The 27,248-nt window shown below is 41.6% G+C and overlaps 2 protein-coding genes across 3 annotated transcripts in view; both read right to left on the minus strand.

Moving 5' to 3' along the window:
- The window catches only part of ism2b (isthmin 2b), a 13,896-nt gene extending 9,945 nt beyond the window's left edge, over window positions 1–3,951 (minus strand). Inside the window, exon 1 of the mRNA XM_078274172.1 lies at window positions 3,168–3,951. Within this exon, the coding sequence (XP_078130298.1) occupies window positions 3,168–3,275 (108 nt within the window). The 5' untranslated portion in view covers window positions 3,276–3,951. The remainder of the gene's footprint in view (window positions 1–3,167) is intronic.
- A 941-nt stretch (window positions 3,952–4,892) lies between these two features.
- Window positions 4,893–22,363, minus strand: sptlc2b (serine palmitoyltransferase, long chain base subunit 2b). 2 transcript variants are annotated; one of them, XM_078274168.1, is made up of 12 exons: window positions 22,123–22,363; window positions 18,960–19,160; window positions 18,462–18,616; window positions 17,664–17,812; window positions 16,632–16,756; window positions 14,662–14,755; window positions 13,981–14,086; window positions 12,994–13,213; window positions 12,113–12,239; window positions 8,859–8,994; window positions 8,403–8,532; window positions 4,893–6,912 (listed from the first exon to the last, which is right to left on the minus strand). In XM_078274168.1, the coding sequence occupies exons 1-12, from the start codon at window positions 22,333–22,335 to the stop codon at window positions 6,799–6,801; spliced, it is 1,770 nt and encodes a 589-aa protein (XP_078130294.1). In that variant the 5' UTR covers window positions 22,336–22,363; the 3' UTR covers window positions 4,893–6,798. The 2 variants fall into 2 exon arrangements, with proteins under 2 accessions (XP_078130294.1, XP_078130296.1); XM_078274170.1 differs by having other exon boundaries at window positions 18,966–19,160; window positions 22,123–22,362.
- Window positions 22,364–27,248: the final 4,885 nt, after the last annotated feature.

Here is a 27,248-nt window from a genome sequence, read left to right on the forward strand (position 1 = left end):
TTACTGGCCTGTTATTAGCACGAGTGCATCACTGTCGAATCTGACCAGCAGTGACAATATTCACTCTTACACACCAACACTCACGCACATGCTCCAACACCTCCACACTCACGCAGACACAACGAGGGTCCAGAGTCACGGGAGAGGCCACATACTTTCACACCCTCCTCATCTTGTCTTGTTACACATCTGGATCCTGTATTCTTTCGCCCTGTATAGCACTCTCCTCCTCCTCTCTTCCTCCCCCTCATTCTCTCTGATCCTGCTCTCCTCCTTTCTGTAGTGGAGCGTTTCGGATCAAAGGCCCGACGGCTGACGGCATGCAGTGTGTTTAAAAGGAAGACTATCTGGATGCAGTGGAGGACCTCGGCGTGGTCTGGAGACCGCTTCTCTCTTCTCAGACAAACATTAAATCCACCCTTTTAGCAACAAACAGTGTCCTCCCTTTGTAGAGCTGGGCGATATGGAGAAAAATCAAATGTCACAATATTTTTGACCAAATACCTCGATCTCGATATTGCGGCGATGTTGTAGGGTTGACTATTGGTGCTTTCACAAAATATTTACACAATGACATTTGTGATAAATAATCATCAGTAATGTGGATATAATGACTAAGTGGGTAAAAGCATATAGTAGAACAGCTAGAACAGTCTGGTAAGTTCAGACAATGACATCACTTTACTGTAATGTAGCCTTTAAAGGAACACTCCGACTTATTGGGACTTTAGCTTATTCACCGTGTCCCCCAGAGTTAGATAAGTCCATACATACCCTACTCATCTCCGTGCGTGTCGTAACTGTCTGGCGCCCCCTCAGCTAGCCTAGCTTAGCACAGATCCTGGAGGTAACCGGCTCCATCTAGCCTACTGCTCCCAATAAGTGACAAAATAACACCAACATTTTCCTATTTACATGTTGTGATTTGTATAGTCACCGCGTGTTAGATACGGTTAGAAGATGGCTGTGTCTCATGTGACCTTGTTATTTGTACACGCTGTGACTATACAAATCACAACATGTAAATAGGAAAATGTTGGCGTTATTTTGTCACTTATTGGGAGCAGTAGGCTAGATGGAGCCGGTTACCTCCAGGATCTGTGCTAAGCTAGGCTAGCGGTGGGGGCGTCACCCAGAGTTACAACACGCACGGAGATGAGAAGGGTATGTATGGCCTTATCTAACTCTGGGGGATACGGTGAATAAGCTAAAGTCCCAATAAGTCGGCGTGTTCCTTTAAAACCAGGAAAACACAACACTTGTGTCATATTGCGATATTACGATATGCTAAATTTAAGACGATATCCAGCCTCATACATCAATATAATATCGATATATTGCCCAGCTCTACTCCTTTGACTAGATTGAAAAGACTGGACCTATTTTGAGCTGCCTGCCATTGCTACTGCTGAGGGTGACACACATTCAGGTCAGGGAGAGGAGGTCAGGAGACTGGATGGGGGCAGCGGGGGCTGAGGTGAGGGGCAGGGACGGAATCCGGTGGGGTTGAGGGGCAGGCTGGGAAGGCAGGCGGTGTGGCAGCCCTGATTGATGTGCCCGCAGATATCAAAGGCCTCTGCACTTGGCTGTTTCCAAACCATTACACAAGAACAATAAACTATGGACGCTCTTTGATCGCCATCTTTTGCAAATGGAAACAGGATAACAAATGCATGCCTGGTGGAATCGGGGTGAGGTTGTGGAGGTCGGGGTGGGAAGTGGAGGTACAAAACACTGAGGGCAAACAGGTCACAATATTTAGAGAAGAGGCCACTTCAACACTAACCCCTTCTTCGTTAAGAGATGGGGGGGTAAAACCAAAAACAGGAAATTCCACATTAGCACAAAAAAGAGCCAATGTAAACAATCCGATGGATGACACTTGACCCGAGCTCCAGTGTGAGAGATGCCGAGGGCTCGCCTTATTCTGGTTACATAAGCATCTCGTTACTGGGCACCCGCTTTACTGAGCTTTCCCTCCTGCTTCTCTCTTCCTCTGCTAATCTCTCCTCTCCATCCACCACTCACGGACACGCATCCAGCAGGTCACAGGCCAAGGCACAGAGTCACCAACTGCAGCCTTTTGGTGAATGAAATAAACAATCACACAGCCACAGTGAGATTTTTTTTTTTTTTTTTCATCTGCTCACTAATTATTCCCTTCTCCTCTTCCCTCCCTCCTTTTTCTCTCTGTCTCTTTTCGCTTTGACATCAATCGGACAGATGATGAGAGAGAGTCCCAATAGGGCATCCATGGGAGGCCACACAAGATGGAGAGTTCAAAGGCAAAAACTGAACCCTGACACAAACACACACACAAACAGACTTTGATATCCAAATATGTCCATGTGTAACACAAACATTCCCATAGACACACCACAGATTGCACAGTGTGTGTGTGTGTGTGTGTGTGTGTGTGTGTGTGTGTGTTTGTGTGTGGAGAGAGTTTGGATTTATTATAGCAGGGTGTATGCCCAGTGATGTCAAACCGTACTATACATGGAGAGATAAGTGCAACTAAAGAGAGCAGCACGCACTGGTGAGGGAATTCTGTAATTTCAGCTGAGTTCATTGATTGAATAATTTGATGGAAACTCACTGAGGGTAATAGCTGACAAAGAGCAGTGACTGCGGAAGCCATTTGATCCACGTTTCGATGACATTTACATTTGACTGAACAAACGTGCAGCAATAAACGTAGAATTTGGAAATAACAGAAATGACTAGCTCATAATATCTTCTTTTTTTATTATTATTATTTCCCTAAAGGCACCTGATTCTAGTGTATGTTGTACCCAATAACAGTTAGGCTAATAATAACCAACATTAGTCCGGAAATGTTAGTTCATTTCTATTCACATTTTAATTTTCTTATAAAATCTACACGTTTTAGGTTAAGTTTTTGGGAGATATTTGTATAATACTGCCAATGATATTACAAGATTAAGACTAGTCGACATTAATGTACAATATTTAGAACGAGTATGATATTTTACAACTGTTAACGTTAGCAAAGATGCCCCGGGGCGCTACTCTAACTAATTGTTTGACAACGGCAGGTGTGTTTTTAAGACTTCGCAGCTTTTGAAACTTCATGTTGTAATTCGATAAACTTGAAGTAGAAAAAAAAAAGTCACACACATAATCAATATTTGAAAAAAACTCACCTTGTGGGCAACATTCTTGTGTCTGGTAGGAAACCCTGTCCCCAAACTAACGACAATCGACCAAATCACGAGCAGCATGTGAAATCTCCTCGCGACCTCTTGACGCATCTTCTCTACTTCAAAGCTTCCTGTGAAGATTTGTAAAAGTAGGCTACTGTGGAGGCTTTTTTTTTTTTTTTCAAACTGTTCTCCCTAAATGAGTTTGTTGGTTGGCAAGAAGCGATTGCGTCCTGCTCGTCCTCCGTTTGTCAGCACCTTTGAGTCAGGACAAATGAAGTTTTTAGGCCCTCGTCAGTCTCGAAGTGTCGCACTTTATGAAGATGCGCACCAGCGTCTAGAGGTATCCCGCGTGCTATCCATATCTGGCACCAGCGTCTCGCGCAGCAACTGTCACTCCGTATGGCTGGTCGAGCTCAACGCTTCTTTCCCCCATAAAAAAATGTAAAAAAAAATACACAGTTGGAAGAGCTTTAAGTATCAGAAAGAAGTTAAATACCCCACGTAGAATATCAACCGTCCGCACCGGCGCGCGCTTATTCAACTACTTTAAAGTGTGAGTCAATCCGTCGTGGGTGGGTGGGTGTTGTCTTCCAATACATTGACATCTGGAGTTCATAGTATGCTGTGCGTTTTTTTTTTGTTGTTTTTTTTTTTTTGTTATCTGCCTGATGCGTTAATCCATTATCCAACTGAAGTTCATCCACCGGTTGGAGTGGATGCGTGTGTTTGTATGTGCACAGCCCAGCCAACCGGTTTCGGTAAACGTGCCTTTTACGCACGCTTTCAGGAGGTTGATGCTGAAGGAGTTGGGGGTGGGAAGCTTATTGCTCACAGCTGTGTGGAGGGGGAAGCGCGGGGGCCACTGAGTTTCTTGATAAGGTACAAGGTTTAGTTTACATAGAACCTCCATAGGCTACATTATGCAGGGCATGAAGTGGACATTTACTCACTCACTGAGAAAGTGCATTTAATCAAATACTTAAGACTACCAAACTGTTAAATGAAATGATTTTACTTGTCTACAATCTCTTAAATGACATGTTATTTTCTTTAGGCTTGTTTTGCCATTTTCTATGGTAAATGGAGTCATTATCTCATCCCACTGGCATACTATTTCACAAAAATACCATATTTAAACTGGATTGAATGACTGGTCAGTGTGGAATGCTGTTGTAATGGCAGGATGTCGGTGACTTATCAGTCAAAAAGGCTTTCAAACATGTTTGTCATGAGCTTTTAAGTTGTGACTAGTCTCTGTCTGTGTGTGTGTGTGTGTGTGCGCCTGCCGTAAATAAACACAAATCCATTCCAGAACTTGATACAAAGAAAGTGATTTAATCTTCGCAGCACTGTTTCCAACAGCATGGTCAACAAACATCACGGCTTTACAAACTCCTCCAAGTGGTTTATCTTTAACCCAAATAAATTCCAAGGGCAAAAGCAACTGATAAGCGAGTTTTCAAACGGTCCCTGCAGGTCAGTTTGCAGGTAGTTGTGGAAGCTAGATTGGAAAACTCGCATTACATCAAAGAGCTCCAAACAACTCAAACATTTTGATAATCTCTTTTGACTTTAATTCCTCAGTTTCAATGAGGGAAACCTGGCTGAGAGAAACAGTCACATTGCTGTTTGCAATTACATTTTTGCCTCCACAGACAGAAACGTAGAGACTTAACATACTGCATGGTGCTGCAGACAGCTTGAGAGGAAACTTTGACGAGAATCTTTTAAATGTCGGAGCACATTTCTGAAGAGTGCAATTCTAGATCATAGTCATGTGTTCCACCTTTTATATTATATTTATAGTTGTTATTCTAGCCATTTTCTGTGAACCCCCCCCAACAATATTGGAACGACTCACTCAAAGACAATTCATATCTAATGGATGTAAAGTTAAAAGAAACCCCCAACAAGTTGTGCTATGCTAAAATGCAAAAAAAATAAATAAATAAATCAACAAAAGCTTCTTGAAATTTGAGTTGAGTTTAATCACTTTGATGAACATTTATAGGAATGGTCACATCGCCAGGCAACAGCCAGCTTTCTGACTGGCTACACTCCCAATTCACATCAATTAGGTGGTAGAACATAAACACAGACACATCAGCAGGATATTTGACAGTGGCATGTATGCCATGTTTGGGGTGACCTCCCATAGAAAAGGGAGACAAAAACAGTACAACAATTGACACTGAAAGCCGGTTGATATGGAATGTCATTCCAGAAGGTGACCACAGATAATAAACTATAATAAAAAAACAAAAACAATGACATTTGAAGCATACCCATACAAATCTTGCAAATTTGAGTGACTACGTCATCTGTGCATTTACAATGCCTGTCAGTAGTGTGAGCACTGAAGTTAAGACGTGTAGGTAGTTGGTTAAAAAGACACACTGGGACACATTTCGAGCTGCCTTCCAGATCAAAATAATGTTTTCACAGAAATAAACATTATAAGACACAGACATAAATAAATAAAGCAGTCTGTAAATCAGATAGGCACGGGAGCGGCATCGTCATACATGCAGACCTAAGTTACAGCGTGTCATCGTGCTCAGAGATCGGTCGACGCCGATTCACATGAAAGCACTTGAGTGAGAAGGATTTAGCAAAAGAAATAAATCACACATGTAGCTCATTAGCTCATAGAAATGTTAAAGACACTGGGCTCAAGTTTTTGAGTGCAGGTGTAAATAAGGCTGAAATGGTTTCTAGAAAATAAGGAATAAAAATGTTCCTTATTCTTGCTCCCTGGGATTGTTTCCCTGTTAAATGTTTTCTTTTGGAACATATGCTTTACATTTTAAGAGAAAAGGTATAAAACATAGCTATACATATACATCCTTTGGTTAGGGAAAGAACCCAAAATTCTATACTCTCTATTCAAGTAAAAGTGATTAGAAAAAAAGCCATCAGATAAATACATATGGAGTACATATGCTAATGTTACTCCTGTAAAATAATGTATCTCTCTTTGAGGTTTGGGATGCTACCCTAATGCAGCATTACCAACTTCTGGTTAAATAATATTTACTGTACATCCTTTTGTGTTCATCATGGCAACAGCTATGATCAGATTTCTTTTTCTCCAAGTGCACAAGTAGGAACTTGTGGCAAAAATCTAGGTTGCTCTAGGTTGTTTTGAATTATAAAGAAACTCCAAGTTGTTGCTATTGCACGAATAGGGCACACATTTAATGTGCACACAGGAATAAGACCTGACGTTAGACCAATGCAGTCACAATAAGTTAGGACAAACTGAAGGGACACATGTGCAGACAGACGTAGGGGGATTTTGGTCCTACCCTGCTATTGGTACAATCAGCTGTACAGGTCACAGACTGCACACAGGCTAATGAGTGGTGCTAGTGTGCGGTTTTCAAAAGAGGGTGCAAGTGTGAAGACTTTGGTTCTGTCCACGGGAGTCTGACTTGAGGAGATATGGTGAAGTGGGTTGGAGTGAGTGGCTCAGAGGAAAATGAGGGACATCAGACAGATATTTCCCCTTGGGGATCAATAAAGTATCGCTCTCTCTATCTCTCTCTCTCTCGCTCTCTCTCTCTCTCTCTAGGAAAAGGTCAAGTAAGGGAGGGACATTGAGTTGTGGGGAGGAAGGAGGTGATGTGGCTCAGTCCTGAAGCAGGCTCTCCTCAGCCATCCACCCAAGCGAGGGAAGAGGCCGTTGACGTCTGGAGTACTTCAGCTGCAGCAGGTCGCCCACTTCACTGGTGGCCTTCAACGCCTGGCAAAAGAACAGGAGGAATGCTATTAATCTCAATCCAAAAAGACATTATTTATGTCAATCAAAATTAAGTGAATACAGCCCGAGTTATAAAAAAAAAAAAAAAAAGTCAGGAAGAGCAGATTACACACATAGCTAGACAACCTGAAAGACGATTGTGTTTGTAGGTGCTAAATGAAGTGTTAAGCCTTAATCACACTTGGATTTTCAAGCATTAAACATGGCAGTGTTGAAGGAGAGGGGGCTCTGAAAGCAAAGGTGAACAGAAGGCTCCCTGCATAAACCACAACTGAACAGAAACGCCTCCACGTCTTTCCACAAGAGACTGTATCAGCATTGCAACACTGCAGGGCACCTGGAAACAATTTACCTTCCTCTTGACCTTTTTTTTCCTGATTCCATGGTTTGAGAAATAGCGAGGGCTGGCTGTTCCAAAGACGGAAAAAGCGGCTCCTCGAAGTACTCTACAAAGGCAGGCTGATGCCCTTTAAATGGACTATTACAAACGGTGTTGACATGCTCCTCAGTAAGATGAATGAAGTGTCTTTGGAGAGGCAGAACTGCTCAAATTAAAGTCTCCGTCTGAGCCACGCTGTAATACTCGGAGACAGCTTGGCCTTCCAAGTTTCTTTATAATAAAAGGACCCATTGGGAGCCTTAATTATTCAACAGGCACACGTAGTATGTAGACAGACACACACTCGTACATAGAAAACTGTCAGTCAGCAGTCAGGCAGGCAGATCTGGTTGATCAACAGCTGACAAAAGCCTACTGAGTGCTTCATGGATACATGATCACCCATGAATCCAAACAAACGCTTATATCATGTTGAGGACAAAATGAAGTTTGTCCTGTAACAACATCCCCTGAAGAAGAGGTCTCTCTCTTCACATCTTGGATGAGAACTAAAGACCAAATGGCAGTTGTATATTGGAAGTGGCAGCACTCTATACAAACATAGAGCCCAGATGTGTCCAAGAAACTAGTTTTACTCATCTCTCGTGGTGATCATCCTACTGAGGCATATAAGAGATGACAATGGAGCAAATGCAAATATCATTAGAGGCATTTTTCCAGTTTGTGCTGACGTGCTAATGGCCGTTTTAAAGCTCATTTTGAAGTTGTTTTGTTCCCACTGCAAGTAGAATCTTTCTACTCCTTTTTAGAGTAAATACAGCCCTTTTATGGCGAGACATCTGAGAAAAGCTTCTGCAACAAGAAAGTGAAGAAATAAAATGGCAAGAAAATGTTAGGTAACTGCTGATTATGTCACCGATCATCAGCCACAGTCCTTTGCAGTGATTAAAAACTGTAAACCTATGGGATGTCTGTGATGGAAATTGAAATTTTTAACTGGGATTTTTGCATTATTGATTTAAACAAAAATCTATATTCACCTATTTATTTATTTTTAATGTAAGATAAATACAGAAACCTTATTTCATTTTGTGTTTTGGACAGTGATTGGACTTATTACAGGATGACTTACTGTGTCAAGCATCTCTCTGGTATGGGCAGCCGAAATGCAGAAACGTGCCCTCGACTCGATTATGGGCGTTGCTGGGAAGCCGACGACCACGGTGCCGATGTTTCTCTTCAACATCTCCCGACCAAATGCCCTGAAAAGCAACGACAACATGAGACACAGGGCAACACTTTGCAAATCTAACTGATGATGTGACCCACCACCACCACCACATCTTAGATGGTGTTCCCTTTAATGTGAGAAATTGACATCATAAACAGTTTTCCACATACTAAGTCAGATTCTCTTTGGAAAAGGGTAACATTACAACAAGTCATTAAAATTAGAGCAGAGGCCTTTATGTCTTTTCCAAATGTGAAATCATTTGGCAAATTCATCCAATTAGCCAGCCTAATTTCCTCTGATGTGTAAAGCACTGAAAATATATCAAATAATACGAAATGCATGAGAATCCCATACCCAATTTTGGCCGGCATGTAGAGCATCATGGGCACTACAGGCGAGTCATCGTTGCCGTAGATGATGAAGCCCATTTCACGGAGTTCCCTGCGGAAGTAGGTGGTGTTCTCTGATAGCTGTCTGATGCGATCAACACCTGGAAAGCGGAGATAAACAGAGGGATATTTCACAATGTGAGCAACATTTTTTATTAAACTTATTTTTACTCAAAACAAACTTGCCTGCCTTACTTTATTGTAGCTCGACATTGAATAAAGACCTTCTTTTATACTGATGAGAATTTGTTTCTCATCAGTAGAAGTTGTGTTGCAATTAGACAACCTCGGTAACAAGGATCCAGTTTGCATCACACAGGTCTTTCCACTTAATTTGTCTGATTAGACCTCTTCATGTACACAGACTGTTCTTGATTGACACCTTCTTCACTCTCCATTTAGGGCGCGACAACTCACACCTTTATTACTCCTACGAGTACATGTTGTGACCGCACACAGTTCCACGCAACCTGGACAGAGGTCTTTTCAGCCACAATAAGTGAAGACACCTGTGGTGAAGTGCAGATCCTACAACACTATTAGATATGTTATTCTGTATGCTTGTAATACTCCTAAAACTGTATTAGCCGCTCTTGTTCAGAGGCCAAGTGAAGGGAACAAGAGACAGCATGTTCTTTTGCAGAGTTATCTATCATTGCTTATTTCTGCATTCTTCTATTTAGTCTGCTTTTAAATTGAAGAACATGAATATCATCTGACAGCACAAGCCCAAGTTAGTTTAATAAAAACTGATCCAAGGTGGAGTGAGAATTCCCAATCCTAGAGCCAAGTCCTGCTCCAGTCACAAAACCCTGTCAAGCAAACAAAAAGAGATCCATTGGATGAGTGTCCTACACTTATTTGGAGACAGCGCTACACCACTTGGCTTTGAAGACGAGCAGGATTCTTTAAAGTCGAGGTCAAGGGGCTGAAGCTAAACGGGCATCAATCCTCATGTGTCCACTGTGGATTCACTCACTGAATCCTCAGGCTGAGCCTCCAGACATAGCATCTCAACCAAACAAATAACCATATGTCACAACGCGCCAACAGCAACACACATCTGCCTGGCTGTGCTGAAAAACAGAGCAGAAACACCACGGCTTCAAAGCACCCTGAGACACAACAAAGTCGGACATTATATTTATCCAGACATTGTTTTTCCGCAGTCAAAAAATCCAAAGCTATTCCCAGCACAGAGTGATCAGTTGGGGAAAAAAAACAAAAAAACAGTAGCATATTATTCATTATGCATATATTCAGACATTTTGCTTTTCAAACACTAACGCGTTCTTTTTATATTGAAGAAAGCTTTGCCCGTCCTGAACCCTTATGTCCCATCTACATATTTGATTGATGTAAGCTTCAAACAACAAATGTCCATTTTGATGCAGGCCTGTGCCGGGAACCATGAGCAGCCGTCCCGCAGCAACAAACTGTTAGCAGGCAGCACAACTGTCACTTCAACTTTGTGTCAGTGTCTGAATCTTCAAACGCCTGAATTTCAAACAGTGATAGCGCTGCAACCAATCAGACTGTCATTGTTGGTCTCCTACAAGGAGGCTGGAATATGTTGTAAGGTCAGCCAGTCATACTATAAAAAGGTTGCTCCAGGTGTTTAATTCTGTACCTAATGACTGAATGACTGGGGAGGCAAGGTAATCTGATCTTAAGTCAGCCTTTTAAGCAAGGCTGCATCAATCAAGCCCGGTACAGAGTAAAGGGGTGCAGCCCCGCAAGAAAAACAAGACTTAGTGACCTGTTTGTGTGTGTAGGAGATGAGTCCAACAGAGTTTGATCTGCACAGATCTCTGGTGCTAAGCACCATGCTGCTTTGTACCCAGCATGAAGGCAAAGAAACACACATCTGAAAGCCATAAAAAGGCAGAGGGTAGAAGAGTCAACATACCAGCACTTCAAGACCTTCCATCAGCCTGGGCTGAATCGGACAGAGGTAGGGGAACTGTCCACACATCTGCTTTAAAAATGTGCAGGAGGAGGCTTCTATAGAGGACTACAGAAAGAGACCTTGAAATATGCAAAACAATGCTGAAGAGACACAATCATACTGCAGGTTTTATTGGGCCATCATCAGAATGGGTAGTGAAAATAAAACCTCTTCAGCTTGAAGAAAAAAAAGTGGTTCTTAAAATCAGAAGTAACTATCTCAAACTATTAGAAAATAATAAATATATTTTGTCCCAAGTAATCCATCTTAACCTACCAACTGTCACTCATTTTGAAAACCAAGACTATGTGACATTCTAAAACCCACCTGTGGCATTTATGTTACATCTAGAATGGGTTTACACGCCATACACTTTGATAAGGCGGTCGTTTGTCACACCTTTATTGACTGGTAAATAATTGCCAGTTGGCCATAGATAGTAGCCCTTATCTCTTGGCTGGGAATGACACATTTCCAAGGTAAACCAGCACACTCAGTATCAAGAAGTCAAAGTACAAAAGGTGGCAAAGCTGATGTGAGTTGACGCCATAGTAACTAATGTCTGCCAGCAGCCAGTCATCGGCTACAGACTGGTTTGCAGGAATGAATTTAAGTCTGAGACACAGGCTTATACTGCCACCATGTGGTCATTGATGGTATCGTGTAACTACATGCTCAAATCAGACTGACAGAACATGAGTGACCCGGACATCTTTGACATTTCACAATTGCTGCAACCACATGAAAAATTAAATAAAACAAGATTGATTTCTACTTGCTCAGTGTCTATCCCACTCAAAGTTTGCATATCTTCTTCAAGGTAACAATTGTATGGCCCTGATCAGACAGAGCGTGTGTTTAGCAGCCTGGGGGGGTTGTAATTATTTTCAATGAGAGTGAAGCGTGTGGCTTGCTGCTTTTGCTTTGCTGAGCACCTCGCTTTTTGGTTGACGTCATTTAACTCCACAGCAAAATAACAGTTTGCTGAGAACAGGTGATTTGATGTTTGCAAGAATAACAAAAAGATGCAACTGGTCGTTGATGGGGGCGTCTTCAACAAGCAGGGCAGTGCAGTGCGCCTTGTGTTTTGCAACCTGCAAACATGCTCTGTCTGATCACAGCTTAAAAGACAATGTCCATCACCTCACCATCTTTGAGAGCGGATGGTGATTAAAGCTGGCTTTAGTGCCCTCTCTTCTCATTACGCAATGCTGCTGCCAATACAGAGATGCACTTTTATTTAGTGATTATTGTCATTGTCTGGCACCTACCCAGTGTGGTCCCGTCCTCTCCCATGATGATCCTCATAGAGGTGATTATCTGCTGGGCCACAGGAGGGGACATGGAGGTGGCATACAGGGCACTGTGAGAGTGGCGCCGCAGGTAGTCGATCAGCTCCTGACACAGAAATTACAATATAATATATAATGAGTCACTTTTATTTTATACGTTTAATTTGGTTAGTGTGCCAACACAGAAAACAGTTGTGCGGTACAGGAAACATATTGTAAAGAGAAACTGTGTTCCAATGTAGCAGGCCTGATGGATAAAATCACTAGTTACTACAGGGTTTCCTCTGTGCCGCTGCAGAATGATGGCCGCCACTGCTAAAATTTCACAAAATTTAGAATGAAAAATATTGTAAATAAACCAATTTGTAGATTTAGATTGAGGGTTTCTTTATTTAAAAAACAACAACAACAACATTTCAGTTAATGCACCATCATCTGGGCATTTTGGGCATGACAACTGTCCAATATTTCACACTGTGAAAACTGTGTTTCAGACAGAGAGTCATTTCTGTTTTTAAGTCCATCTTGTATCTGTATGCTTACTCTTGCTTTATATTTGTATATTTGTCTTAACCTAGGGCTAGGCCAACTGAAGTAGTCTTGTTTGCAGCGCTACTCAACTTGAAAACAGAAAGTTCACACTAAGTCAGTTCCTTTTCAAAAGAAAAGGAGGTGAAATCTCCCATTGCTGGTAAACGGTGTTGACCAATATCAAAACTGAATGACAAACAACGTGCTGGCTCTCGGCAGTTGGGAAATTGCAACGGTCCCTAAAGAGGCAAAAAAAAAGAAAAAAAAGGCTTCCTATTCCACTGTCTGAGCTCACAGCCTTAGTTTCATCTACGCAAGAGTTCCCCAACCTGTTTGCCTCCAATGTAACCTCCGGCAGCACCGAAACTCTTGGTGAACGTTCCCATCATGATGTCGACATCTTTGGGATCCAGGCCAAAGTAGTCCACCACTCCTCTGCCATTAGGCCCCAGGGCCCCGATACTGTGGGCCTCATCCAGGTACAGATACGCCTTGTAGCGCTTCTTTAGAGCAACAACCTCTGGCAGACGCACGATGGACCCCTCCATACTTCAGCACAAGAAAATAAAGCCATAATCAACAAATTCAGAGCAGTACATCATGACATACTGGGCCCTAATAAAATGTTTATTTGAATGCAATGAGCTTTCCCACTCCCTTCTCAATATTCTGCCCAAAGCTCCTTTATAGAGGACACAGTAATTTTAGACTGACACCCACAATCTAAGCCTAACATCAGCTAGCTGCTGTGTAATGGAGGCAGAGTGTGAGCAGTTGATCCTATAGACAACTGCCAACTGTAGTTGCATATGTGCAGGTGTTGCTTTGAAAAGGCCCGTTAGAAATGAAACCTCATTAAAATTGCATTAGTACAGTTTCTGGTACTTTGCATCTCCGACTCCGCCAGTGGCCATGGTGTCTGGAAAAAGTCAAGCTGCAGGCTACCAGTAAGCTAACGTTACCCTGTGTCTTAAGCTGCATGCTATCGGCTTGTAAGTGTTTGTGGTCGTTTTCTTCCGACCTGTGTGCAAGTAGGCGGGGGCGGGGAGAGAAAACAATACTGGGGAAATCGTGACACCCCTAACTACCAGTCAAGCTAAATAAAGAATGAATGAGCCCTCACCCAGATAACTATGGGTGTCAAGTAATTGGCAGTAAACGATGTGATAATGTTACAGCAGTGGTGTAAAAATACTTACAGTGAAATAAGAATTAAAAAAAACCCATCAGCTTAATTATCTAGCTCAAGCAAGCATTTATGTATGCGTGTATACGTGCACTGTACATGTGTCTGAGAGAAAGAGTATTGTGTATACCTGTATATGCCCTCCACCACAATGAGAATCTTCTTCCAGGGTCGGTGGGTTCTCGGCTGCCCGTGTGCAATAGCATCTCTCAGCAGCTTCTCCAGACTTTGCATGTCTACAATACAAAAAAAAAAAAAAAAACCCCGCTTTTGTAGGATAGCTTTTATTACCCCAAAGTTATAAGAGAGCTTTCTTCAATTAATGGATGAGTGTCGATATTTTATGATCACACGCCTGTGAAGCAGTGAGAGCATTTTGTTAGCAGTAAACCTGCCTGGTTCCTGGTTGTTGAATGTGACCTCGGATAACTAGTAAGTCAGGATGTCAGGTGTGTATACGTGCGTCTGTGCGTGTTGAACCGGAACCAAAAAAAATAGGTCACGCCACACCTACTACTGTGCTATTCAATATAGTACTGTATGTAAGAGAAAGACGAAGTGGCAGTTAGATGTAGAAATGCAGGAGTAAAGTATGAGAACAAGTGTTGTAATAAAAACCTCCCTTGAGTGAAGCAACATGCTGTTGGGTAGGACAGAATATAGCTAAATCCTGTTTCATAGTGTAGGAAGATCCACTGGAGCAACCTTAATCCTTTTAAACGTGTTCTGCGTTACTGCAGATGTGTACTGTAGGTCACAGTTCTATCCAAGTGTTTTTTAGGTAATGTGCTCATTATTGGAGGTCACCCACTGTTGTGTTTGAAGACCCGAATTGTGGACCCAGACAGACGGGCACCCAGCACCAGCGATGCGTGATTCAGCTCGTCACTCAGAATAAGACAACCCTAAAAACAAGGAGAAAAAGATGAAGAAGAAGAAAAACAGCTGATGTTGAGCTAGTTTTCCTAGCTGGTGATCGGTTTCTAAATTAGGAGTGCAGCAATCCCTAATTAGCCAGATAAGTCAAACACTATTCAGGAAGAATTTTTCAAGTTCAACGCTCTTTAGAGCTTTGCTTGCATAATCCTAATTCCCCAGGATTTCACACGCTGGGAGTGTTTATGTGTTAAACAGGGACTTTCTAGCCCAGAGTCGAAATATTCCTCTTCAAGGAATACTGAACTGAAGACTCTGGAACATGCCTGCAGTGTGGCCAATGATCCAGGCTTGTTCGGGTTACGCTCTTCACATGAACTTTTAATACTCTCTAAGTATACCTGTTGCCATTAAAAGGAACGCGCCGACTTATTGGGACTTTAGCTTATTCACCGTATCCCCCAGAGTTAGATAAGGCCATACATACCCTTCTCATCTCCGTGCGTGTTGTAACTCTGTCTGAGGGGCCCACCGCTAGCCTAGCTTAGCACAGATCCTGGAGGTAACCGGCTCCAACTAGCCTACTGCTCCCAATAAGTGACAAAATAACGCCAACATTTTCCTATCCAACTCTGGGGGACACGGTGAATAAGCTAAAGTCCCAATAAGTCGGCGTGTTCCTTCAATCGATATGTACCACCACAATGATGTCCAAATATGGTTTTCTGGCATCAGGAAATCAGGAAAAAGTCATACGCCCTGCTACGCCCTTAACTGCTACAACTATTATTTCTAGTCAAAGTGCCATTAACTTCATTGTTACTATAACTGCCACTGTTCATAATACCAACTGCTATAATTCTTGTGACTCATATTTCTCTATATCTGTACATCTGTATCAGTGTCCCAACCGGCACCGGCAGATGCCTGGGTCTGTCTGAGGTTTCTGCCTAAAAGGGAGTTTTTCCTCACCACTGTTGCACCAAATGCTTGCTCTTAGGGGAATTGTTGGAACTGTTGCGTCTTTGTAAATTATAGAGTGTGGTCTAGACCTACTCTATCTGTAAAGTGTATTGAGATAACTCTTGTTATGATTTCATACTATAAATAAAATTGAATTGAATATGCACAGACCATAACCAAGATAATATATTTCCAGGTTGACTGTTTATTATATCAAAAAATATTGCTTATGGATAAATACACCTTATTGACCTTTTAAAGCCAACAAACCCAAACATGCAGACAGTTCACACCATTTCCTCTGTTGCTACACAATACACACAAGGTTGGGAGCTGGCTGAAAAGTGACAGTTAAGAATTTATGAACTCTTGTGACAAGCGCAGTGACGCAAATCTTTACGGTCTTACTGTTAGTCTCTCTCTCATATATCTGTTTCTCACTCATGTTGTTCAGGAAATGTGTTCTTTTAAATCACAAGGTGAAAGCGCATGTGAGCTCAGATTTCTACTTCCTGTTCCAAACGAAACTGGTTAGAGCAGAAAAAGCCAAGTGATGACGCACAGAAGAGTGGTATGTGTGATTTGTTGGAGTTAGAACAACAGGGGCTGGGACTTGTCAAATATTAATCTCCCCTGCACTCAAGATGTTTTGAAAGCTTTGGGTGGAAACTAATGTGTTGTGGAACAGTCTGACCTCTTCAAACTTGGCCATACATCTGAAAACGTTGCTCGTTTTTCACTTTGCACAAGAAACAGTGTTTTTCTTTAACACTAAAACTGTTAATGGCACTTGCATACAATTGCAATATGGGTACAGGGGCCAATGTAACTATAAAAACACAGAAAACTATATAAAAAAAGTAATCAAATCAAAAAAAAGGGGGCAGGATGTTCGAGGGAAAGCAAAAAAACAAAACAAAGGAAGTGAATGAAATTCCATACCTTCCCGGTGAGAGCAGGAATGTTCATGGAGTTGGTTGCGAAGCCCATGCCAAAAGCCATGGATGACTCAACGCCCAGGAACCTGGCAACCAACTGCTCCAGCTCCTCGTGGATGTCCAGGTTCCCTTGGAAATGACATAATCTCAGTTTGACCACAACTTCCCATGAGTGTACTGTAACTTGCAGAGTTGTCTTAAGGGAGACATGTTTAAAGTCACACTTGTTTTTCTTAAACCTGTTAAAACGATCAGAGAGGTCAGGTCCACTTTCCTTAAAAGGTTCTCAGTGGAGTTTTTGACCTCTAGTAGCACAACGGAGCTGTTATTCTAGGAGTGGGTCCCTGTTTTTTTTTTTTTTTTTGCACATGCGCACACTTGAGTGACACGATACAAAGTCCTAACAATGGTGTCAAACTACTCCACTGATCAACAAGTGGCGCTAACACCCCAAGATGTGGCAGGGAAGAAAAGACTGCAAGCTAGCAAGAATGGATGTAAACAATACTGGACTTAAAATACTTTTTATGAGGAAGGAAATGCACTCGACACATTTGGTATACTTCAAGGATACACACAAAATGTTTGGGTGAAGAACACTGGATGTATTGAACACATTTTGTTTGTTTAAAAGAAAACTCCACAGTGCCATTTTAAGCTAAATACACCAAAAACCTCAGCTTTTCTTTTGAGAAAAAGATGACATGACAAACTAGTCAGTAGCTGCCAACGTCAAAAGGCGGCTGCAGCAAACTAGGGGCTGAATTCAAACGGACTTGAGCTTCAAATATATTTCAAAACTCTACCTTTTAGTCCTTCAAAACCACTTAAGCCTGTAGCCTCTGTTGTGTGCTGAAAGAGCAACGGACAAAAGAGGGAGCAGCTGTTAAAGTACCAGCTGAGGTCCATTTAATCATGAATTTACTCATTTTTATAATAAAAAAGCACCTATAGATGATGACAAATCATGAAAGCTTCTTAAAAAAAAAAAAAAGAAAGAAAAAAAACAGATCCAACTTTTTTTTTGACCCCTTACCGATCTCACAGCGAGTGCTGCCCACTCCGACTCCATACTTTTCTGTGGCCTCAATAGCAGCATCGGCACAAGCCCCGGTGTTCTCAGCAAAGCCGAGGTAGTTGTACGAGCCCATATTGATGACGTCCTTCACCACTTTGCCTGTGTGCCTGAGAGAGACAGAGGAAGTCTGAGACAGAGAATTGATACCCTCACTCTAGGTTAATAGAAAGAATGATCTTCCAACATGTGTGCCTGACTGCCCGGGTTGCCTGGCAACCGTTTCCTGCTCAACGTTATTCTTAAATTATCACAGTGCATAACTGTGGCAGTTATACAAAAGTGCATTGTGCCAAGGGAATTCAGCTGGCATAGTTCACATTATACTGTACATACCAACAAGATAAGAAAAAATAATAAAATATGACACAACCTTCGCTGTTATCAGGGCAGTTTGTGTATATTATTGTATTTATTTTGGGTGTCTTAAAACATCGCAGAACTCAAGCAGTTCTTGTAAGACACTGAGTTAAGACATTTACAATTCCCTTGAGGTAATAACAGGGAATAAAAATGAAGGCAATGGGATTTTGTGCCGTCTCGATTGTATTGATATCGGACTGCATTTATAACACCCTGTGTCATTTGTAGAGAGAAGTCAGTGACTTAAAGTGCAATTCAGTGAACTTCCTGTTGAGCTAAGGATCAGTCACACCCCAATCTGGGGGAGTAATGACCGTCTTTGACAACACCTTCATTATAAATGAACCCCATGCACATACAGACACAGAACAACCACACCACAATGCACCAACTTACTCGAAGGTCCAATTGTAGTCGTGGGAAACTCTCTCCACCAGGTCCATCTTTGCACCGGGGACACTACAGATGGGCCTGTTCCAGTTGTCTCGAATCCTCATGTACAAGTTCCTGGTGTAAAAATTCTCAAAGTCCTGATAGAGGGGGACGAAATCCTGCAGGGGGAAATGGGACAGTGTAAATGATTTCTTGATGGCATGTCTTGGCAGTTCATTATATTCCAAAAGGAGCCATCTTTGTTCTGTGGCAGACGAGAACAGTCAATGAAAGCCGTTGAACCAGATATAAAAAAGGTGTGACAGAGTGGGTGAAAGACTTGCAACACTGTGGCAGCTAATTTAGCAGGAGGTGACTTGTACTGCAGTGCTTTTCTGGAATTAGGACTGAAGTGAAGGCTTGAACTTTTCCGTCACTGAATTAGCCCTGAATGGCTTCACATTCCGTTGGTTTTCCAATCAGCCTTTGCATTCAAAGGGGTCTAATGTAAAAAAAAACTACCTTTACCTTCTGCTCCTCTTTCTCCCGAGCCACGTGGCACTTCTCGATGCTCCAGTGGCGAAGGAAGTCTCGGAGGTAGCCGAAAATGGTGAGGATGCCGTAGCCCATGTAGGTGAGCACGGCCACCAGGAGAGGCGTCTCCTCAAATGATTCCGCAAAGGGCTTCTTGTACAGGCTCGAGTTGTGTGTGACATTTTGGTTCTGGGGGACAATAAAAGTAAAATAGTTTGTTTATTAACTTCAAGTTACGACTACAATTCAATTTTAAAAAGTGGTAAAACCAAAGACCTTTTTTTCCCCAAACATAGTTAATAATAATACTCCTAAATCTGTTTAAATAAGTCATACCAATTAATGTTGGAAAAACATTCCTGGTGGTGGTTTCTCCTTTCTAAAAAGGTAATGATTTAGCCAGACACAGAGGCTGTTTACTCATTAAGTCTGCTTCACCAGGCAGCCCAATGAAGACAGATAGAAAGCATAGCAGACCAATCCAGTGTAAGCTGGGCACACACTAGACGACAGCAGGGCAGATTTGTAAAAATTGTTTTTCTTGGAAAGCGTTAGAAACCCAATAAAGGCTACAAAAAGCGCATTAATTCATGGAGGCCAAGACCAAACTATGCCCAGCTCCCCATGGACCAGTGAGCAGTAAAATGGCCATCAATCCAGGGTTCTAATTCATTTAGTTTTATGAATAGCAATATTGACCTTGGATTATGGGCCCATATAAATGTGGTCACACATCGGAGGAGCTCCACAAAAACTAAAATACTAGCATCGTTTCGAGCTAGACTGTGGACTGGCTAACTACAAAATCAACATTAAACAAACGAAGGCGTTCACCCATGACAAGCTCTGCCCTGTAGCTTAGCAACCATATCTCATGTGACCAGTCACGCTTCTTCAAGAAATACCTCTGAGCCAGGAAACAGGAGAGTGCTGCACTGTGTGTGTGTGTGTGTGTGTGTGTGTGTTTAAAACCAGTCAAACAGGTCCTTTCTCAAAAGGTTAATAAAGTGCATTGAGAGACCAGAAGCCATGGTTTGTGAACTGTCAAACAGTGAGCACAAAAACCCATTCACATCCAAATACAGTTTAAAAGAGACTGTTGCATACTGATGCCAACCACAGCAGCTAAATACAGTTTGACCGACGTCATTTTAGCTTCATTTTTATTTTTTATTTTTTTGCTTGTGGACAAACAGGGGCTGCTGAGAGGTAGACTTGTACCATCTGTTAATGGCAGGACAGCACAGCAACTGTCCCCAGAAGAGCAGCCAAACAAACACTGTGGAAATCTGCTCGTTTACATGCTTGCTCTGCAGCTCAAGAGATGATGATCGTATTACATTGTATAGACAATAAGCGAAACTTGCATGTGGTGTATGTTTCACATTAGGCCTAAAAACAGAGTAAACAAGTAAGTCCTCTCCCCACTACTTGCCTATTCAGTTCGCAGCTCATTTTTACTGAGTGATTATTGACGTCTCCATTCTAGCTGAAAGCAGCTTTCAATAAATGATCTCACTGAGATCATTTATTCCAACCACTTTCATATATTCTTAATATGGGGATTATGGCTAGCTCAATAAAGAAAGATACATTTTCAGATACAGACCCAGGAGGACATTCATCACTGGTGTGATTGAGACTCAGGCATACTGTAAAATGGTCTTAGTACTGTACAGAGGCCAATCAGTTTGAAATAATGATTTAGGAAGCACTGCAGGTACAGCTCCAACAGACAAGGAGTTCTTTAACACCTAGGTTCCTCTTGCAAACATAGATCTATGTGCATCAAACTCTAATTTCAGTTGCCTTATCAAGAACAAGCAGAACTTATGTGAGCAACAGGATGACATGATGGCACTTTTTCAGTGTTGATAGCAATCCTGGGCATTACTAAACTACTGGTAAATGCTGTGCATAGTATCATTTGGATTGGCCCAATCACATTGTTTGACATCACAGAAAACAATTATCAACATACTGGCTGTGGCTCCAAATCTGTTTCAACAGAAAATCAAACAATAAACACCTGATAGCACAGGAGTGATATGACCTGCAGCTCTGCCTAACTTCTGGCAGGATGGAGACATTAAATGCACAAGGATGTAATTGGTGTGACAGCCAAAGCATCTGGAGCCAATTGTGTAAATCTACTTTATGTTAAGATCAGCAGCCCTGCAGCTTTATGCTGTTGCAAGCCTGGGATTTTATGTTTGATTCCTTGACTGTGTTGAGAAATCGTCTCTGCTTTAAACAACTGAAAACAGAACAAAATGCATGTGTGTGTGTGTGTGTGTGTGTGTGTGTGTTTTCTGTGCTTTTCTTTCCACCCCAGGAGGGACCACACCCTTCATAGCCTGGATACATTCCTCTCCCCCTAAAGTGTCATATGGAAGCAGGCTCTGACTGCCCCCCTCTCCCAGGAGACAGCCATCTAGTAATAACACAGGGTCCTGGTCTTCTTCACACAAAGAGAGACCAGTCTTAATCACACACACACACACACACACACACACACACACACACACAGTGTGTGAGAGTGTAAGGTTACAAAAAAAAGATACCACTACATGATTAGGTGGCATGTAACGTTACCACTAAACAAGTTTAAAACGCTAACACAAGTGCAGCTTTCATAGCATATACTAACGTTACCGGTTACAAGCAAAATGTGTGTTTTAAAACCACAATGTTAATAATATAAAGTAGTACCTCGAATGCCACCTGATTAACCATTAAGTTTAATGTATTTCCGGGTAGCTAGCTTGACATTTGCCGCATTGGGACAAACTGCAAGGCTAGGACATAATGCTATGCATAGGCCGTCATTTAAACTAACGTCATATAACCAAACTAATTAGACAACGTACATTAGCTAGCTAATGTAACACTGTTTACATGTCAGGTGACGTTGGGCTGCCGTCATATAAGGTTAACTTTAAGTTAGCCGCAGCTCACACTTTTGCAAACAAAACATACTCCAAAACAAGAATTCATAGCCGCAAATTATACAAGGGGAAAATAAATTAATAACACATGAGCTCACCTTATTTTGTTAATTCAAACTAGTCTAGCTACTACATACAATACCGAACACATCACTGCTTGTTTGTGGTCCTCCCCTATCGAGCAGTTGACGGCTGGGCCTTACCTTCTCCCTGGGGCGACGATACTTCTGTGACTCTTGAAACAGCCCGTGGTTCTTCACGAAGCCATTTTTAGTCGATTTTTTACCATTTGAGGTCCGGTGACAGGAGTCTCCGTTTAGCAGCTTGTTCGAGGAGCTTTCTGTCATTTTTGTCGGCCGACCGCGACTGTAAATTTCACGATTTGGAGTAACCCAATTTATGTATTGGGAAGTCATGTATGAGCTAGAGTGAAACAAGACGGTTTATTAAACGCCCACTCTGCAGTGTGGCCGCACGAGCCCGCCGGAAATCCACGCCCCTAAGCAGTTTCATTGGCCAATACTTGTTACTCCTGTACAAAGATCGTCTATATAAAACACACCCCAACCAGCAACGTATATAACATTGAGGACACTGAGCTCATGTAGATGTTGTAAACGCTGTATTTCCCAAACTCAGTTACACTACTGTTGTGCCAATTAATAATTAACAGATTAACTATTTTTCCATCAGTTTATTCGAGTTGTGGGTCATTTACGGAATTCAAATTTGCAGAAATTATGTAAAATACAGTTTGAGCTCATTTTCTGTAGGCTCCTTGTACTAAAAAAAAAAAAAAATCAAAAAAATAAGGAAAGAGGGTGACTGGTCAAAATTGTCTGTAGGCCTACTCATCATGTTTGTGGCACGTTAATGTTGAACAGTGTGAGAGCTCCTAACCTACTTCTCACTCTTCGCTTGGCGTCACCCTCTCTCTTCAGCGTGGGACGTCCTAAAGCCTACCCATGGAAATATCTTCTATAACCTTTGGTTAATATAGGCGTCTGCTAAATACCATTTTAAGTGACGCAATTTCTCACCTGGGCTGGGAAGATGCAAAACAATGGTCAAGGCTATCTCCAAGGTGGTTCCCACAGGAAAAAAAGAAATGGAAAAATGACAAAGCAACACTTTGGAGTATTTTTAGATGGTTAAAGTCCACTTTGCAATTAAGGAAAGTCTCTCACCTCTTTTCCTAAAACGTTTCTGTTTGGTTATGAAAATATTTGAGTGGATTATGTGACTATTTGAACTCCCCATTAACATAAAACAAACATAACATGTCACTGATGAACCTATGGCCCTGTCGTGAAAGAAACCTGTGACCCTTTATCTGAACCCCATCTGGTGTGAACAACTTCTTCCATCTCATAGCGCATGACAAGGGCTTAATCCTCTAAAACTGACTAAAGAATTCATTACACACACACACACACACACACACACACACACACACACACACACACACACACACACACACACACACACACACACACACACATGATGAATGTATTGCATTTTGGCATGTATTTCCTTTTACTGTACTACAGGGTAAATGGCTAGATTCTGGTAAGGAGAGGGAGAGAAGAGTTCTGGTATGAGAGAATGCAAAAACAATACAAGAGTTTCCTGGAGTTATGGCCAGGATGTTGCGGTAGACCTCCAGGTTGTACTTCCTGTTCTTACTTTCCTGTTTGGTAAAAATGGTGTGGTGAAACGTGTGTGTCGGTACGTCCCCTGTTGTTTGCATGTGTTTCAGATAAGGTATGATTTTTTGTGTAACACTCCACTTGTAAGGCAGCATTACAATGGCCCTTCCTTCCCCCACTATTTCTTCAAAATTTGGAGAGCTCTTCTGTTCAGTAAAAGAGAGTTTTCAAAATAAAAACAACACAAGACATCACGTACATTCAGGACGTAATAAATAAAATAAGAACTGCACATGAGATGGGGGCAGTGATGAGATAAAATAGCAGTGCATATGATATTGCGTGTTTTATACACAGAGATAGTGGTCTTTTAATCAATCTTATTTCTCATGTGTGTTTTATGTAAAGCACTTTGTGATTTTTTTATGTGTGAAAAGTGCTCTATAAATACATTTTACTTATTTACCTTACTTACTCTTTTATAAGGTAACATCAACTCCAGTCCTACTCCCACTTTCAACCTCCTAGATGGCACTGTTGGGCCACACTCAGAGTTATGCTGGTGCCGTGAGTTACAGTTCAGTGTCAGGTGGCATTGATGTGCATCTTAGTGTTCCATAGGGTGTGACATCCGTGATTAAGACATTGACGATAGCATCTGATGATATGATTCTCTAATCAATGTCCAAGCCTTTCCCTTTGGTTTCCACTCAAGGTTGTAACCTTGAATGTGGAATAATGAAACATTAGTCTGTCCAGCTCTTGCCAATGTGCACAAAGTCAGTTAAGCTCCCACCCATTCCAAACCCGATAAAGGTGATAAGGATCCAGCTTTAATAGGATCAGAGGCAGGGTTAAAAGGAAAGAGGATCTGCTCTCATTGATACAGACAGCGCGAGGAGCTTTAACGATGATTGGGATTCATTCTGATGAGACTGGGAAAATCAGACTGACTTAACATGAATGAGCAATTGTATTTGTTCTTGATGTGATATCTAAAAGCTGCTGGCAATAATAATTGTGTTTTTGTTCTCGACTGAGCCATATATGCAGTAATAATCCGACATCACAAGAGCAGCTGGACTCAACCGTCTGAAGACATTTCACCAATAATTTATAAGGCTTTGTGAGATGTAATCTCTCTGATGATCTTGATAACATAATTACCCTTGTTTTACAAGTGCTACATATCACATACTCAAGGCTGGGTAAACATCTGGTCAAAGAGGCAACTGCCCCAGTCCCAGACACCTAACTCCAAGGGCCACAGGTCATTTGATAAAATGCGTATTGATTTGCAAGAAGCACAATTTTACAATAATATAAATTGCATAATTCCTGGAGGTCCTTGAGTCAATGTCTGATCTGAAAGTCAAAATGAAGTCAACCTTCATTTTTTGCTATAATCAGTATATCCTTGGTGTGCATTTATTTACTCAAAATTGTACTGCCCAATGACAAGCAAGCTGGTTAACTTCCACTTTCCAGCTTGCTAGGCATACATATTATCACTGCAATAATATCGCTCTGACTAATCAGTGGTCTGCAGTGTAACTCCACCTTCTAGTATCGGCTCAGCTCGCTTGGAACCTCGACCAAGGTGGTACCAAAGAAAGTACCAGGTACTATCCACAACTTTGGTTAATGGCAAACCAAAAAAAGAGCAAGTCAAGTAGAGCTGTGTCGTACCACGCAGTGGAAATGCGGAATTGGACGCTGTTTCCACAATTATGTCCCAAAACAGGTTTATCCTCTTAAAGAATTGAAAATATGCACAATTGCTGCAGTATAGTTGATATTTCCTTACGCAAAAATGTAATAGAATTCAAAGTTTAGTTACACTTTAAAGGGTTACACTTTACTTGAAGGTATCTACATAAGAGTGACATGACACTGTCATGAATGTGTCATAAACATTATAAACAAGTCATAAACGTTTATGACATAACGCTTCTGTCATTAAGTGTCATTCGGTTTTTATCATGACAAGTTAGGGTTAGGGTTAGAGTTAGGGTTCGTGTGTCATGACTGTGTCATGTCACTCTTATGTAGATACCTTCAAGTAAAGTTACCCTTTAAAGTTCTTTTGTGCAGGCCTAATAGCACATTTCTTGCCCAGGGGGACCCAAGCTTCTTTATCCTCGACATGACTTGGATGACTGAACTATTCACATTGATTTCTTAATTGGTTTCCCTGCCTAATTATTAGCAATCTATAACTGTGGCTATCTAGCGTATGTAATGCAGCAACATAATATCCCTATTGAGAAAAACATCATAATTACTGTGTCTCTTTACTGACACGGTCACATGTCACTGTTGATGTTCTTACAGCATCATTCAAATGACAGATGATTTGCTTTTCACTGAAGCTGTATTCCCGCTCTCTGTTGCAATTTCCCTGCTTTGATGTCATCTAATGAAATCATCAGGAGAATCAATCTCTCCTCCTATTCCCCCCGCAGCCTATTAAGACCCAACGCTGCCAGAGAGGAAGTCTAGGCAAGCAGCCATTTTTCATACTTCAGTGGCGTCTAAATGTGGCGGATAACAAATGATGAAATCACAATAGTACAAAAGTAACCATATAAATGAGTATAAATGAACGTACTGATTGCTCGGAATTACGCTCATGCACAAACAGAACAAGTGCAAGTCACATCCCAATCAATGAGCCACTCTAGTGCTGACCGATCATTTCTGCAATCAATGGTTCTAACAATCGTGAAAGGACTAAGTGCCAATCGGAGCACTGCTATTGATATTGCAAATGGAAAGTTACAGGTAGGAGGTAATGGAAACGTGAGTACACTTACATGTAGTACACTGTTCACACTATGTATTCACTTGTATAGTGTGTCAATTTTGACAGGGTAGTGTTGTCTCTAACCGCTCACAGCCGTTACAGTATGCAGTGACCAGAAATGACTCTTCCTCGTCTTTTTAAAGGTAAATTGGGTTACACTTTACTTGAAGGTATCTACATAAGAGTGACATTACACTGTCATGAGCGTGTCATAAACATTATAAACAAGTCATAAACGTTTATGACATAACGCTTCTGTCATTAAGTGTCATTTGGTTTTTGTCATGACAAGTTAGGGTTAGAGTTAGGGTTAGGGTTCATGTGTCATGACTGTGTCATGTCACTCTTATGTAGATACCTTCAAGTAAAGTGTTACTGTAAATTGCAGCCGGACGGAGCATTACTGCCACCTATTGACGCCCAACAAGATATATACGGGCTTGTTTTCTCACTATCCGACTACAGTATAGTTTTACTTATTGAAAAAAACACATGTACTGTATAAATTACATTTATGTAGTTTAGTGTTCGCTGTTTCAATCGCAAACACTGCAGCTCCCTTGCCGTCATTTTCAGAAGTTTAAAAAAAACAACGTTGGAGGTCTTGTAGCTTCCGCTCCGTAGCAAAGATGGCGACCATTGAGGCTGAATAGTGTCCAGCGTTCCACACTTAATGTTTTAACCGTTTTTTGTGTGCAGTGAGCATCCGGGGGACTTGTAATAAACTGCATTTGGCCACACTTGGTCAGTGTGAACACATGTACTCCAAATAGCAAGTGTAAGTACAGAAGTGAACGATTTGAGAAACAGCATAGATGGTACTTTCTTGCATCATCAATACATCCAAATCTACCACCAAACGTTTCCATTCAAA

This window comes from Sander vitreus, chromosome 18 (assembly GCF_031162955.1).
Source record: "Sander vitreus isolate 19-12246 chromosome 18, sanVit1, whole genome shotgun sequence".
Classification (NCBI taxonomy): Eukaryota; Metazoa; Chordata; class Actinopteri; order Perciformes; family Percidae; genus Sander; species Sander vitreus.